Source organism: Taudactylus pleione, unplaced genomic scaffold (assembly GCF_031769625.1).
Source record: "Taudactylus pleione unplaced genomic scaffold, aTauple2 ptg000018l, whole genome shotgun sequence".
Lineage (NCBI taxonomy): Eukaryota > Metazoa > Chordata > Amphibia > Anura > Myobatrachidae > Taudactylus > Taudactylus pleione.
Window position 1 is genome coordinate 15,001,389 of NW_028284420.1, and position 17,468 is coordinate 15,018,856.

The window sequence follows — 17,468 nt, forward strand, 5'->3', positions numbered from 1 at the left end:
AGCTTTAACTGATGGGTGACAGGCTGCTGATAAACATATGTATGCAGACTAGGACTCATTTACAAATACTGCATTTAAGTGTAAACATTGCAATAAGCCCCAGCAACCAATGGGACTCTTCCTTTTGTCGGACAACTTGCACTAGGCAATTATAAGCTAATTATTTATTGGCTGCCATGGTTAAGTGTAAATGTTGCTCCTTAAATGCAGTGCTCGTAAATAACCCTTGGTGGAGTCAGGTCCAATATCCTTGTGCATACAGCCTAAAAACTGCTGAGACTATTAAACAAGCATTGTACTTTTGTGATATCACTATTTCCCCTGAAATGGTAGACTGCATTCTCAGCACAAAATGGTTGCCTCTAAACTATCACACATCACACAGAAAAAAAGCCATATTCATAAAGCTGCTAAAACTATTAAGTAAGTTAAGTCATTGTGTTGTTCCAGACTGCTGCTTATTATGAATGTACTACCCGTTCTGGGGGACTACAGATGTGTTCCATATGATGCGTGGCTCAGCTTAGACCCCATGTCACAGATAGCTTATTTGCACCGTATAAAAATGTTTTCACATCACAGCCTCACACAAACAGGATTGTAGTCTGCTGGGGTCTTTTCTCACAATCTTGGCAGTGTAAATTCACACAATGTTGTACAACTGCAAGGTGATGCTTAGTCATATTAGTCACTGGTCTCTTGCTCAGATTAGCATCCTTGTAGCATTGCTATAGCAGGCAAATCCACTAGGAGTGTACAGGGTACGCATACTTTGTGCTTTTTTTAAAAAAAAAAGATGCATGTTACAACTTAGTCACATAGGGGGCAATTCAATTCAACGCGAATTGAATAGTGCTGGGAGGGATCTCCCGGAGCTATTGAATTCAGTGCGCTGTGTCGTCGGAGAATGCCGGTTCTCGCGCCTTAACAAGGGTGTTAAGACGCAGTAACCGGCATTCTCTGACCAAAGTGCCAGGCGTGGCTGTTAGCGCCGTGCTAAGCAGAAAAACAGCTGTGTGCCCGGCACTTTGGTTGGATTTCTCCTCCCATCCCCAGGGGGGTTCGAGAAGAAATCCTTAGCCCGCCCAAACAGCGCGGTGTATTGATTAGCTGCGGGAGCTCCCTCCATTCGCTATTCAACATCGCACTGAAATGAATTCCCTCCATTGTTTGTGGTGCTTGGCTATTTGGTGCAATTTGTGGATAGTTGTATGTGAACACGTCTGTATAACAATAATTCAGATGAAAAAATAACCTTTTTTGTCTGTAAATAACCTAACATCTGTTTATTTTCATGCACCGTACTCCTTCTTGGAATGATATATTGTGCCGACCATACACACTGCATGATCCAGTGTACGACTGCACAATATATCATGTAGCAGCATGGCATTGTTTATTGCATCGTCCCATCTGTTGTGCAGCACTGCGGATTGGATAATGCGATGAACGATTACCATGCACACGCAAAGGGGCATAAACACTATACAATCTGCACAATATATAGTCCAGATCTGCGTCAGAATGATATATCATAAGATATATCTTATAGTATGTACACAGCTTTAGAACACAAAATAATTGCAAACAATTCACCCTTAGTGCCCATTCCTCTAATACAGGGGCCCAGAGCCTTTTGGTCTTGCCCTTAAACATAGCTACTATGCCTTCTGGGGTGGGTTCTTATAACCTGTCCTTTCAATCCAGTTGTGTATTAGCAAGTGATAAAATAATGATTAGAGAGGAATTCTTAAAGAGAAATACTGTATATATTTTGGGCATAGTTATGCAAGATAAGTTAAAAATAGAAATTTTTAATTGACCCTCCAGTCTGAGGTAAGTCTTGGACCGAAGGGCAAATTATAAGTTGTACCTTTATCTTACAATAGTTAACTTCACCATAAAATTATTATTTAATTCTGAGTGGAGTCATCCTTTGATTATTTATTGATGTTATGTTATGCATGTGTGTCCATAACACATAGCCAAAGGTGGTAGTAGTACTGTAGCAATTGATATATTTCACAAAAGGTGATTCTTGTGTTGTTCTGGCACCACCTTGTGGTCTTTGCAGGTAATTACGCACGCCTCAATCTGCAGATCGGCTATTTGGAGTCTGGTGTATATGAGGTGCCTGTCATTGTGGCAGACTCTGGAAACCCTCCTCTTTACAACACATCAATTATCAGAGTGAAGGTCTGTCCCTGTGATGAGAATGGAGACTGTACGACTATTGGAGCAGTGGCTGCAACCAGACTGGGCACAGGAGCGATTATCTCCATCCTCATCTGTATCATCATCCTGTTGTGTGAGTTTATCTTCCTACATAAGGCCACTGGCCAATAACCTTCTGTTACCATAGTTTAACCCTCAGCATCCTCAGCTGACTATACGCTGTATGTCTTGTGGTTGTTGTAAGTGAGAAATTATAAGTTGATAACAGTTCATGCCTTTCTACTGCTATGTCATGACTTTATTCTGATACATACACAATACATTTTTGTTGAATTGGGGCACACATTAAAATTACATTTTATATAAATTATAAACAAATTTTAGATGCACATTCACTTTTCTGTAATCTATTCCTATAACCAGCACTGAAACTGAACATTTTTCTAATACAAACTGTACTGTACTTTAATGTGTGTCTAACCAGAGCTGCACCTACATTGACCCTGATTTTTACTTTAAACCATTTTGAATCTCAGTGCAGTAAAAAGTACAAGAGTCTACAGACAGAGCTGTTACATAGAAGAACACAATTACACATATACATAATTAAATCTGCAGATTACATAGTGACAAAGAGGAAGAGAGTGTTCTGCTCGCAAGAGCTTAAATTCTAATGGTGCTGTGGGTGAACACAAATGGGTACAAATGTATTCAATCCACTCTGCACATAATTAGTTCCTGCGTTACATCGTAGTCATCTTAGTTCACAGTAAATCTAACCAATATTCCACCTTCACTTCTCTCTAACTCATTCTTCTAACCAATATTCCACCTTCACTTCTCTCTAACTCATTCTTGTTACACAATACTCCACCTTCACATGTCTCTAACTACAGTATTCTTCCAACAAATACTCCACCTTCACTTCTCTCTAACAATGCTTCCTATAAATACTCCACCTTCTCTTGTCTCTAACTATGCTTCCTATAAATACTCCACCTTCACTTCTCTCTAACTATGCTTCCTATAAATACTCCACCTTCACTTGTCTCTAACTATGCTTCCTATAAATACTCCACCTTCACTTCTCTCTAACTCATTCTTCCTATAAATACTCCACCTTCTCTTGTCTCTAACTATGCTTCCTATAAATACTCCACCTTCACTTGTCTCTAACTATGCTTCCTATAAATACTCCACCTTCACTTCTCTCTAACTCATTCTTCTAACCAATATTCCGCCTTCACTTTTCTCTAACACATTCTTGTAACACAATACTCCAAATTCACATGTCTCTAACTACAGTATTCTTCCTACAAATACTCCACCTTCACTTCTCTCTAACTATGCTTCCTATAAACATTCCACCTTCTCTTGTCTCTAACTATGCTTCCTATAAATACTCCCCCTTCACTTCTCTTTAACTCATTCTTCCAACCAATATTCCACCTTTACTTCTTTCTAACTCATTCTTGTAAAATACTCCACCTTCACATGTCTTTAACTATTCTTCCTACAAATACTTCACCTTCACATGTCTCTAACTATGCTTCCTATAAATACTCCACCTTCACTTGTCTCTAACTCTGCTTCCAATGAATACTCCACCTTCACTTCTCTCTAACACATTCTTGTAACACAATACTCCACCTTCACATGTCTCCAACTACAGTATTCTTCCTACAAATACTCCACCTTTACTTGTCTCTAACTATGCTTCCTATAAATATACCACCTTCACTTGTCTCTAACGCATTCTTCCTCTAAATACTCCACCTTCTCTTCTCTCTAACTATGCTTCCTATAAATACTCCACCTTCACTTCTCTCTAACTCATTCTTCCTATAAATACTCCACCTTCTCTTGTCTCTAACTATGCTTCCTATAAACACTCCACCTTCTCTTGTCTCTAACTATGCTTCCTATAAATACTCCACCTTCACTTCTCTCTATCTCATTCTTCCTATAAATACTCCACCTTCTCTTGTCTCTAACTATGCTTCCTATAAATACTCCACCTTCACTTGTCTCTAACTATGCTTCCTATAAATACTCCACCTTCACTTGTCTCTAACAATGCTTCCTATAAATATACCACCTACTCTTGTCTCTAACGCATTCTTCCTATAAATACTCCACCTTCACTCCTCTCTAACTCATTCTTCTAACCAATATTCCACCTTCACTTCTGTCTAACTCATTCTTCTAACCAATATTCCACCTTCACTTCTCTTTAACTCATTCTTCCAACCAATATTCCACCTTTTCTTCTCTCTAACTATGTTTCCTATAAATACTCCACCTTCACTTGTCCCTTACTATGCTTCATATAAATACTTCACCTTCACTTCTCTCTAACTCATTCTTCTAACCAATATTCCACCTTCACTTCTCTCTAACTCATTCTTCTAACCAATATTCCACCTTCACTTCTCTTTAACTCATTCTTCCAACCAATATTCCACCTTTACTTCTCTCTAACTCATTCTTGTAACACAATACTCCACCATCACATGTCTCTAACTATTCTTCCTACAAATACTTCACCTTCACATGTCTCTAACTATGCTTCCTATAAATACTCCACCTTCACTTGTCTCTAACTATGCTTCCTATAAATACTCCACCTTCACTTCTCTCTAACTCATTCTTCTAACCAATATTCCGCCTTCACTTTTCTCTAACACATTCTTGTAACACAATACTCCACCTTCACATGTCTCTAACTACAGTATTCTTCCTACAAATACTCCACCTTCACTTCTCTCTAACTATGCTTCCTATAAACATTCCACCTTCTCTTGTCTCTAACTATGCTTCCTATAAATACTCCACCTTCACTTGTCTCTAACTATGCTTCCTATAAATATACCACCTTCACTTGTCTCTAACGCATTCTTCCTCTAAATACTCCACCTTCTCTTCTCTCTAACTATGCTTCCCATAAATATACCACCTTCACTTGTCTCTAACTATGCTTCCTATAAATACTCCACCTTCACTTCTCTCTAATTATGCTTCCTATAAACACTCCACCTTCTCTTGTCTCTAACTATGCTTCCTATAAATACTCCACCTTCACTTCTCTCTAACTATGCTTCCTATAAACACTCCACCTTCTCTTGTCTCTAACTATGCTTCCTATACACACTCCACCTTCTCTTGTCTCTAGCTATGCTTCCTATAAATACTCCACCTTCACTTGTCTCTAACTATGCTTGCTATAAATATACCACCTTCACTTGTCTCTAACGCATTCTTCCTCTAAATACTCCACCTTCTCTTCTCTCTAACTATGCTTCCTATAAATATACCACCTTCACTTGTCTCTAACTATGCTTCCTAGAAATACTCCACCTTCACTTCTCTCTAACTATGCTTCCTATAAACACTCCACCTTCTCTTGTCTCTAACTATGCTTCCTATAAATATACCACCTTCACTTGTCTCTAACTATGCTTCCTATAAATATACCACCTTCACTTGTTTCTAACGCATTCTTCCTATAAATACTCCACCTTCACTCCTCTCTAACTCATTCTTCTAACCAATATTCCACCTTCACTTCTCTCTCTCATTCTTCTAACCAATATTCCACCTTCACTTCTCTTTAACTCATTCTTCCAACCAATATTCCACCTTTACTTCTCTCTAACTCATTCTTGTAACACAATACGCGACCTTCACATGTCTCTAACTATTCTTCCTACAAATACCTCACCTTCACATGTCTCTAACTTCAGTTTTCTTCCTACAAATAGACCACCTTCACTTGTCTCTAACTATGCTTCCTATAACAACTCCACCTTCACTTTTCTCTAACTATGCTTCCTATAAATACTCCACCTTCACTTGTCTCTAACTATGCTTCTTATAAATACTCCATCTTCACTCCTCTCTAACTCATTCTTCTAACAATACTCCACCTTCACTTCTCTCTAACTCATTCTTCTAACCAATATTCCACCTTCACTTCTCTCTAACTCATTCTTCTAACCAATATCCCACCTTCACTTCCCTCTAACTCATTCTTCTAACCAATACTCCACATTCACTTCTGTCTAACTCAGTCTTCTAACCAATATTCTGCCATCACTTCTCTTTATCTCATTCTTCTAACCAATATTCCACCTTCACTTCTATGTAGCTCATTCTTCTAACCAATACTCCACCTTCACTTCTGTCTAACTCATTCTTCTAACCAATACTCCACCTTTACTTCTCTCTAACTCATTCTTCTAACCAATATTCCACCTTCACTTTTCTTTAACTCATTGTTCTAACCAAAAGTCCACCTTCACTTCTCTCTAACTCATTCTTCTAACCAAAAGTCCACCTTCGCTTCTGTCTAACTCATTATTCTGACCAAGAGTATTCCTACAAATACTCCTTTTTACTTGTCTCTAACTCTTTCTTCTAACCAATGCTTTACCTTCAAATGCTTATAATTCATTTTTCTACCAAATACTCCACCTTCACTTGTCTCTGACTATTCTTCCTACAACCACACCACCTTCACTTCTGTCTAACTCATTATTCTAACCAATACTCCACCTTCACTATTCTCTAATTCATTATTCTAAGCAATACTCCACCTTCACTTTTCTTTAACTCATTATTCTAACCAATACTCCACCTTCACTACTCTCTAACTCATTATTCACTTGTCTCTAACACTTTCTTGTAAATGCTTCACCTTCATTTGCTTCTAATTTATTTTTCTACCAAGTGCTCCTCCTTCACTTGTCTCTAACTCATTCTTCCTACAAATACTCCACCTTCACTTGTCTCTAGCTCATTCTTCCTACAAATACTCCACTTTCACTTGTCTCTAACTATTTCTCCTATAAATACTTCACCTTCACTTGTCTCTAACTTATTTTTCCTATAAATACTCCAGTTTCACTTTTCTATAACTCATTCTTCCTACAAATACTCCACCTTCACTTGTCTCTAACTATTTTTCCTATAAATACGCTAACTTCACTTGTCTCTAACTCATTCTTCCTACAAATACTCCACCTTCATTTTTCTCTAACTCATTCTACCTACAAATACTCCACATTCACTTGTCTCTAACTCATTATTTCTACAAATATTCCACCTTCACTTGTCTCTTACTCATTCTTCCTACAAATACTAATTTTTACTTGTCTCTAACTCTTTCTTCTAACCAATGCTTCACCTTCAAATGCTTATAATTCATTTTTCTACCAAATACTCCACCTTCACTTTCTCTAACTATTCATCCTATAAACACACCACCTTCACTTCTGTCTAACTCATTATTCTAATCAATACTCCACCTTCATTACTCTCTAACTCATTATTCTAAGCAATGCTCCACCTTCACTTGTCTCTAATCCATTCTTTTACTCAGTGACCTACTTCATCTGTTTCTAATCCATTCTTCTCACCAATACTGCACCTTCACCTCTCTAACTCTTTCTTCTTACAAATACTCCTTTTTCACTTGTCTCTAACTCATTCTTCCTATACATACTCCACCTTCACTTGTCTCTAACTCATTCTTCCTACAAATACTCCACCTACATTTGTCTCTAACTCATTCTTCCTACAAATACTCCACTTTCACTTGTCTCTAACTATTCTTCCTACAAATACTCCACCTTCACTCCTCTCTAACTCATTCTTCTAACAATACTCCACCTTCACTTCTCTCTAACTCATTCTTCTAACCAATATTCCACCTTCACTTCTCTCTAACTCATTCTTCTAACCAATATCCCACCTTCACTTCCCTCTAACTCATTCTTCTAACCAATACTCCACATTCACTTCTGTCTAACTCAGTCTTCTAACCAATATTCTGCCTTCACTTCTATGTAGCTCATTCTTCTAACCAATACTCCACCTTCACTTCTGTCTAACTCATTCTTCTAACCAATACTCCACCTTTAGTTCTCTCTAACTCATTCTTCTAACCAATATTCCACCTTCACTTTTCTTTAACTCATTGTTCTAACCAATACTCCACCTTCACTTCTCTCTAACTCATTCTTCTAACCAAAAGTCCACCTTCACTTCTCTCTAACTCATTCTTCTAACCAATACTCCACCTTCGCTTCTGTCTAACTCATTATTCTGACCAAGAGTATTCCTACAAATACTCCTTTTTACTTGTCTCTAACTCTTTCTTCTAACCAATGCTTTACCTTCAAATGCTTATAATTCATTTTTCTACCAAATACTCCACCTTCACTTGTCTCTAACTATTCTTCCTACAACCACACCACCTTCACTTCTGTCTAACTCATTATTCTAACCAATACTCCACCTTCACTATTCTCTAACTCATTATTCTAAGCAATACTCCACCTTCACTTTTCTTTAACTCATTATTCTAACCAATACTCCACCTTCACTACTCTCTAACTCATTATTCACTTGTCTCTAACACTTTCTTGTAAATGCTTCACCTTCATTTGCTTCTAATTTATTTTTCTACCAAGTGCTCCTCCTTCACTTGTCTCTAACTCATTCTTCCTACAAATACTCCACCTTCACTTGTCTCTAGCTCATTCTTCCTACAAATACTCCACTTTCACTTGTCTCTAACTATTTCTCCTATAAATACTTCACCTTCACTTGTCTCTAACTTATTTTTCCTATAAATACTCCAGTTTCACTTTTCTATAACTCATTCTTCCTACAAATACTCCACCTTCACTTGTCTCTAACTATTTTTCCTATAAATACGCTAACTTCACTTGTCTCTAACTCATTCTTCCTACAAATACTCCACCTTCATTTTTCTCTAACTCATTCTACCTACAAATACTCCACATTCACTTGTCTCTAACTCATTATTTCTACAAATATTCCACCTTCACTTGTCTCTTACTCATTCTTCCTACAAATACTAATTTTTACTTGTCTCTAACTCTTTCTTCTAACCAATGCTTCACCTTCAAATGCTTATAATTCATTTTTCTACCAAATACTCCACCTTCACTTTCTCTAACTATTCATCCTATAAACACACCACCTTCACTTCTGTCTAACTCATTATTCTAACCAATACTCCACCTTCATTACTCTCTAACTCATTATTCTAAGCAATGCTCCACCTTCACTTGTCTCTAATCCATTCTTTTACCCAGTGACCTACTTCATCTGTTTCTAATCCATTCTTCTCACCAATACTGCACCTTCACCTCTCTAACTCTTTCTTCTTACAAATACTCCTTTTTCACTTGTCTCTAACTCATTCTTCCTATACATACTCCACCTTCACTTGTCTCTAACTCATTCTTCCTACAAATACTCCACCTACATTTGTCTCTAACTCATTCTTCCTACAAATACTCCACTTTCACTTGTCTCTAACTATTCTTCCTACAAATACTCCACCTTCACTTGTCTCTAACTCCTTCTTCCTACAAATACTCCACATTCACTAGTGTCTAACTCATTCTTCCTACAAATACTCCACCTAGATTTGTCTCTAACTCATTATTCCTACAAATACTCCACTTTCGCTTATCTCTAACTCATTCCTCCTACAAATACTCAACATTCACTTGTCTCTAACTATTCTTCCTACAAATACTCCACCTTCACTTTTCTCTAACTTATTCTTCCTATAAATACTCCACCTTCACTTGTCTCTAACTATTCTTCCTATAAATACTCCACTTTCACTTATCTCTAACTCATTCTTCCTACAAATACTCCACCTTCACTTGTCTCTAACTATTCCTCCTACAAATACTCCACCTTCACTTGTCTCTAACTTATTCTTCCTACAAATACTCCACTTTCACTTGTCTCTAACTCATTCTTCCTACAAATACTCCACCTACATTTGTCTCTAACTCATTCTTCCTACAAATACTCCACTTTTACTTATCTCTAACTCATTCTTCCTATAAATACTCCACCTTCACTTGTCTCTAACTCATTTTACCTACAAATACTCCACCTTCATTTGTCTCTAACTCATTATTTCTACAAATACTCCACCTTCACTTGTCTCTAACTCATTCTTCCTACAAATACTCATTTTTTACTTGGCTCTAACTCTTTCTTCTAACCAATGCTTCACCTTCAAATGCTTATAATTAATTTTTCTACCAAATACTCCACCTTCACTTGTCTCTAACTATTCTTCCTACAAACACACCACCTTCGCTAGTCTCGAATGCATTCTTCCTACAAATACTCCACCTTCACTTGTCTCTAACTAATTTTTCCTACAAATACTACACCTAGACTTATTTCTAACTCATTCTTCCTACAAATACTACACCTGCACTTGTCTCTAACTCATTCTGCTACCAAATGCTCCACATTCACTTGTCTCTAACTCATTCTTCCTATAAATACTCCACTTTCACTTGTCTCTAACTTATTCTTTCTACAAATACTCCACCTTCACTTGTCTCTAACTCATTCCTTCCACAAATACTCCACCGTCACTTGTCTTTAACTCATTCTTCCTACAAATACTCCACCGTCATTTGTCTCTAACTCATTCTTCCTACAAATACTCCTCCGTCACTTGTCTCTAACTTATTCTTTTAACCAATACTCCACTTTGAAATTATGTCTCTAACTCATTCTTCCTACAAATACTCCACCTTCACTTATCTCTAGTCTAAACCATTCCTCAAACAAATATTTTTCTTTAGCATCACTCTAAAATATTTTTCTATCCAATACTCAACCTTCCCTTGTCTCTAATCTATACTAATATCTGATATTCTACCTTCACTTCTCTCTAATCCATTCTTCTAATACTCCACTTTTACTTCTCTTTAATCTATTCTTCTAATTAAATGTCTAGATATCTTGCCTCTAACACATTCTTCTAACGAATACTACACCTTCACTTTACCTTTTTAAATTATTCTTCTAATCAAAAACTGCCTTAATGTGTCTCTTATACATTGTTCTAACCAGTACTCCACCTTTGCTGCTCTTTAATATATTCTTCTTATCAACACCTCATCTTCACTCATCTTTAATCATTTCTCTTAGCCAGTACTGCCTCTATATCTAATGGTAATAAATAAATGCCCTGCATTATCATGGGATACTCTGTATGGCCCATAGCTTACCCTTCTGCATACAAATTTCTCCTTGCCAGAGCTCGCAATGTCATGATGTTAATGTTTACACCCAAAATAATTCCAATCACTCAGCACTGGGAGCAAGGTGACCATAATCAAGGGAAATCATTAGCATGGAGTGCAACAGAGTATAATCATGAGCCTGAGTTTTGTTACTTCTGCATATGTTTAACTTTCATGTTCAGTTAAAATACAGGAGCCGGGCATCACATGAAGTTAATTCTGTTTGAAGGGTAATTGAGAGAGGTTCTTTCATTATCAGCTGATGTTGAGTTCTTTTGAAAGCTGTCTGTTTCTGAGTCATACTTTTTGATTTACAAAATTTTGGTTTGGTTTAAAAGTATGAAAAAAATATATATCATCCCTTCATCATAGAGTAGAATTACTGGTGATGCACATTTTATTGTACACCCCAAACCTTCACATGTGCCCAGGCTTAACTCTTACTTTCACACACCCTAAACTTTGCAGCGTGCAATATACTCACCTGTAGGTTTATACTTCTGAAGCATGTAAAGAGTGCGATGTAGGCATTTGATTCAGAATCAGGAGATAACAGGGCTGGTGTTTCCATTCTTTCAGCCATGGTCCTGTTGTTTGTTATGTGGATGAAGCGCAGAGAAAAGGAAAGACACACAAAGCAGTTGCTCATTGACCCTGAGGATGATGTGCGGGATAATATACTGAAGTATGACGAGGAAGGCGGTGGAGAAGAGGACCAGGTAACAGACAGAGAAATGGATATAGGATGCAATCATTATCATGACTGTTGCTCATTCCATTTAAATAACCTGTCCTACAAGTTCTTAAAGGGCCATTAAATCCAAATTGTTTAAAAGGGGTTGTCTCATATCCCTCTGTCCTGGCGACCTATGTAACAATTTGTCCAGTCCTCTTCTACACAGCTGATTATTACAATGAATAAGACTCATATTGCTATTGGCACATAACAACACTTGCTTAGCGTTAATAAAAACATTTTGCAACTCTCCTTGAATCCTCTCCCCTCCTCTCTGCAAATGATATACTGTAGCATTTTTCATGTATTATATATATATATATATATATATATATATATATACCAAATAAAGAAGCGGCACTAGGAGTCTGTCAGCAAAATTTAATTGTGCTCCTTCACAATACAGGAAACCAACGTTTCGGGGCTAAATGCGCCCCTTTGTCAAGGTACTACCTTGACAAAGGGGCGCATTTAGCCCCAAAATGTTGGTTTCCTGTATTGTGAATCATCACAATTAAATTTTGCTGACAGACTCCTAGTGCCGCTTCTTTATTTGGTATATTTATGCACTACATTAGCTGGCACAGGAGCACCTCAATTGTGGTTTAGCAGAGTGCCGGTCCACCCGTCTGCTGCTATATCATGCTCCCACACACCTTCCCCGTCCACTGACATCATCAGTGAAAAAGTGCAGCACAGCATCATGCTCCCGCACACCTTCCCCGTCCACTGACATCATCAGTGAACTCTGGACAACTAGCTCCCTGCTCCACCAACCGCGTCACAGGCTCGACGGGGAGGTTGCTACGGCGACAGGCGCTGCTAGAGAAACAAGTGTACATCCATCACCAAACCATATCATACTATCAGATAAATATTTTATAGAAGAAATGGCAACTTTAAAGCAATACAGCTCCAGGGGTTATGTCGTAAAATGTCTAGACTAGAAATACTAAGAATCAATGCTATCTAATAAGACTCATTCTAGAAAATGACTCATTATAGAAAACAAGCAAATGACAAATTTTCATTTAAACCGTGAGGTTGCACAGTATTCAACTTGAAGATCCATCAATCCTCCAGCTGCAACAGGGCCCGGTCTCTATCTCCACCTCTTAAAAATTGGGTGGAACAAAAGCAAGGATTTTATATTTGAGGGCAGACAGATAATGCTTGAATTTTTTAAAATGGCGTGCCACCGGCTGATCAATCTCTTTGCCCTCAATGGCTTGATGGATTGCAGACCGGTGGAGTGCCATTCTTTCCTTAAACTTATGGGAGGTTTTACCTACATACATATGCCCGCATGGGCATCTGATGTAGTATACAACATAGATGCTAGTGCAGGTCAAGGTGAAATTGATTTGAAATTTTCTTCCTGAATGGGGGTGTGTAAAAGAGTCCCCTGATTCCATGTATCTGCATGTAGTGCTGCCTAGGCACTTGAAACAGCCTTTTTTGTGTGAAATAAAATGGGTGGCCTCACTACTGGTACGACTAGAGATGTCCATGCGGACAACCCAGTCTCCTATATTTTTACCACGGCATAGCAGAGCAATAACTTAAAATTATTTAATAGAGGCAGATCCTTATCGGAAGTAATGAATGGCCAAAGTTGTTTGGCCGACTTCATCTCTGACTGTGTTGTAGTATTATAGTCATTTACCCAAATGACCACTTTGGACATGTCCTTCTTGGATTTAGAAGTAATTGTGTCCTTTCTTGGAATCGATAAAACCATTTGCTTAGTCTTATGCAATTCTTTTGGGCTGTAGGCCCTTGCTGTAAATTTATCGATGAAAAAGTCCAATTGCTTTGACGTTTCATTGATGTCATCCGATATCCAATGAACCCTCAGCATCTGTGAAAAAGGCAGACCTCTTTTTAATGGTTCATGATGGAAACTGTCGTCATGTAACACTGTGTTGCGGTCAGTGGGTTTTTGAAAGATTGTAGTGTGAATTTGGTTAATTTTTAACAAAACCGGTACATCTATGTAATTAATTGACTAATAGTTCAATTCATAGGTGAACTTTATATTATCATCTTGTGAATTGTGCATTCCGGAATTGCTCTTCTGTGCCAGACCAAATCACGAACAGGTCGTCTATATATCTCGCAAAAAAGTAAATTTTCGATGCAACCTCTGGATTTGTGAAAAATAAGTCCTTTTCTAACGAAAACATAAAAGCATTCGCAAATGCTGGTGCCACGCAAGAACCCATGGCACATCCCATTAGTTGAATGAAGAATCTGCTGTCAAACAAGAAATAGTTACATTTAAAAGTTAAATGTAATAGCTCCAAGAAAAATTTTAGATCTGGACCCGTATAATTGAGATTATTGGTTAGCAGCCTTTCAGTAGCTGTAAATCCTACAAATCCTCTGGAATGTGGGATGTTAGTATATAAGCTAATTACATCTATTTTGCATAGCAGGCAATTATCAGGAAGTTTGGATACATTTTTTAATTTCAGGATGAAGTTTGTAGTGTCCTGAAGGTAAGTGGTCTGGGATTGGATCACTGGTTGAGCCACATTGTATAATAATGATCCTCTTGCAGATATTATTGATCTTCCAGGAGGCCGGACCGGATCTTTATGTATTTTAGGTAGCGAATATAAAATCGGTACTACCAGATGAGATGGAATGAGTGCTTGGCCAGTTTTCTCATTGATGATCTTATTTTGTACTGCTTTCGTCACGATTTCTCTAAGTTTTTTCATAAATAATTGAGTTGGATCAGATTTTAGTTCTCTATATACTGTTACATCAGTCAAAGTTCTGCCTTGTATTCCACAGTGTCCAGCACCACAATTCCTCCTCCTTCATCCGCATTGCGAATAATGATGTCAGAATAACTCCTTAATTTCTTTAATGCTTGCCATTCTGGTCTTGATAGATTGCTATGCTCTATTTGTTTAGATGATTTAGCAGTGTTCAATTGGTGATCCATCATTTTTACAAAACTCTTAATGGACGCGTTGTTACTGACTGGATCAAAATCTGATTTAGTTCTTATATATCCAATGGTGAAAAACACTGTTTTGTCTTCATGTGGGAAAAATGGGAATAATAAACAACCAAATCTACCAAAAAAAAAAGAAGTCTATAAGCCATAATTATATTTCTAATAACAATATAAGCAGTGTGCAAACCTCTGCTCTCCACAAAATCAAAAGTGATGTCAGTCCTGAGTCACCTATGTACATACTGTACGTTTCTGTCTCACTGACCATGGAGATTTTTATTTATTTGTTTTGTAACTATGGAATAAAGTTCTCCAGCTTCGGTTTATAACATTTTAAACTCTCCCAACAGGACTATGACTTAAGCCAACTGCAGCAGCCCGAGACACTGGATCATGTTATGAACAAAGTGGCGGGAGTCAGACGGGTGGATGAGAGACCAGTAGGTGCTGAGCCACAGTACCCTATCAGACCTGTCATTCCACACCCAGGGGACATTGGTGACTTTATCAGTGAGGTAACTGTTATAATAGCGTTTTATAGTAAAACACAACAGGCATTCTCTCAGTTTAAACAGTATGATGGCCAAGTTCAGAGTAGCGCACAGGGTTACAGGGGAAATCCCCACTGCCCGAGGGCCCCACCTCCTCCCAATGTCAGGTTTCAGCCTGTGCACTCAAATTATACACTGTTACGCTATTACAGGGTTAGTTACCTGGTAGAGCAGAAAGATAGATGAACAGACCATGCAATGTAGTATCCACGTTGTCTGCAGGCTGTGTCCTCTATCATGATTGGGCAAGCCTCGTGGTGGCTGGTTACACCACTTAAGCATGTGCCTGCCTTCCCTCGGTGAGCCCTTCATGTCCCAGTCTGATACTGATGATGGCCAAATAATTGTAACTTTTATATTTAAAAGTAAAAAATTATTATTGTGAGGCGCCACAGTGCTGGACTGTGGGGACAACAGAACATACATATGTAAAGTAGGGACATGCATGTTAGATAATATAAATGTAGATAAGAAAAAAAAGATTATGAGGAGCCCAGCTCAGAGGTACGTAAAAGGTATTTTCTGCTGAAATGTGGCCATCATTTAAGGAGAGTGTTGTCTGAACTAGAGCTTCAGCCCTCGTTGTGTTACAATTACGTTGTTGTGGCCTTAGATGTTTCGTTTACCAGCCATTTTATTTTTGTCTGTTATAAATTATTCAGATCCTACTGTTTCCATTGCTTTCTTTGAGTTAAATAGAGTGCCTTTACAAGCACCTCAGTGCCTCCCTCTACGGCAGGTCAGTGGAACCCCAATAGTACACTGTGACCGCTGCCAGTCCATGCTGTTTTCATGCCTGATGACTTCATGTTTTAAAGCTGGAGTAGTGGAGCAGTCAGGAAATTCAAAGAACTAGAAAATCCATATGCTAAGTAAAACACCTGACTGACTGATCATGTGGCTGGATTCACTGCACGTACCTTCCATTCCAAACTGTTTCAACTTCTGACTTTCTCTTTTGACTGGAAAGCACACTGGGGGCATTGAGAAAAGATCAGACTGACTTAAAAAGGGGAGGTTTTTCAAACTTGATCAATGCCTTTAAGTTCTTTTAGAAAATAGGTTAGATATTTAACCCTCCCATCTGGAACACAATTGTTACCTGCACCCATCAGCCGGTTAACAACATATATGTGTGTGAAGCCACTGTTCAGTACATTTATATTCAGTTATATCGGAAAAGACAGGATGAACTGAATCATGCAGTGTTTAGCTTTAGCTGCAACTGCCTGAGTATAGTTGTTAGCCTCATAAACATTGTTAACTAAATAAACATCATCCTCCATATAATTAAAATGTGCCTTATGGTATGCACGCTCTGTTTGTAACAAATTAACATCCATCCATGACCTCTTTATCTCAAGCAATCTCAATCTTCTGGCAATAACAGAAACATGGCTTACACAAAAGGATGGCCACTACCTTGATCTTGTATTCACTAGACTACTATCAGTCTCTGAATTCACTAACACTCCTTTCCCTCTCTCAGATCACAACCTTATCATCTGCAAACTCTCCTCTCTACCAAGCCTTTTCAAGCCTGCAGAAATATTAACGCTATTAACATGCAACAACTATACACCTCTCTGCAACAACTACTGTCACCGATTTCTACATTTACTGCTCCTGAGATTGCTGTATCACACCTTAAGCAAACTCTAGAAATAGCCCTTGATGAAGTGGCTCCAGCTATACATTACACTCCTCTGAGACTTAGATGTCAATCATGGCATTCTAAATCAACACAACACCTACAAAAACTCTCACGTAGAACAGAACATCAGTGGCGTATACATCGTACTCCCAAGTGAATTGCTCACATACAAGACTGTCTACCAATCTTATCACAAGGCTCTGGACACTGCCAAACAAACATATTTCCAAAATCTAATCTCTGCTCAAGCTTCTAACCCCATGAGACTTTTTAATACATTTAA

The 17,468-nt window shown here is 38.1% G+C and overlaps 1 protein-coding gene across 1 annotated transcript in view; it reads left to right on the forward strand.

The window, feature by feature from the left end:
* The window catches only part of CDH4 (cadherin 4), a 799,140-nt gene that overhangs the window by 769,884 nt on the left and 11,788 nt on the right, over positions 1-17,468 (forward strand). The window contains exons 13-15 of the mRNA XM_088482827.1: positions 2,075-2,308; positions 11,853-11,992; positions 15,331-15,495. Coding sequence (XP_088338953.1) covers positions 2,075-2,308; positions 11,853-11,992; positions 15,331-15,495 — 539 coding nt within the window. The remainder of the gene's footprint in view (positions 1-2,074; positions 2,309-11,852; positions 11,993-15,330; positions 15,496-17,468) is intronic.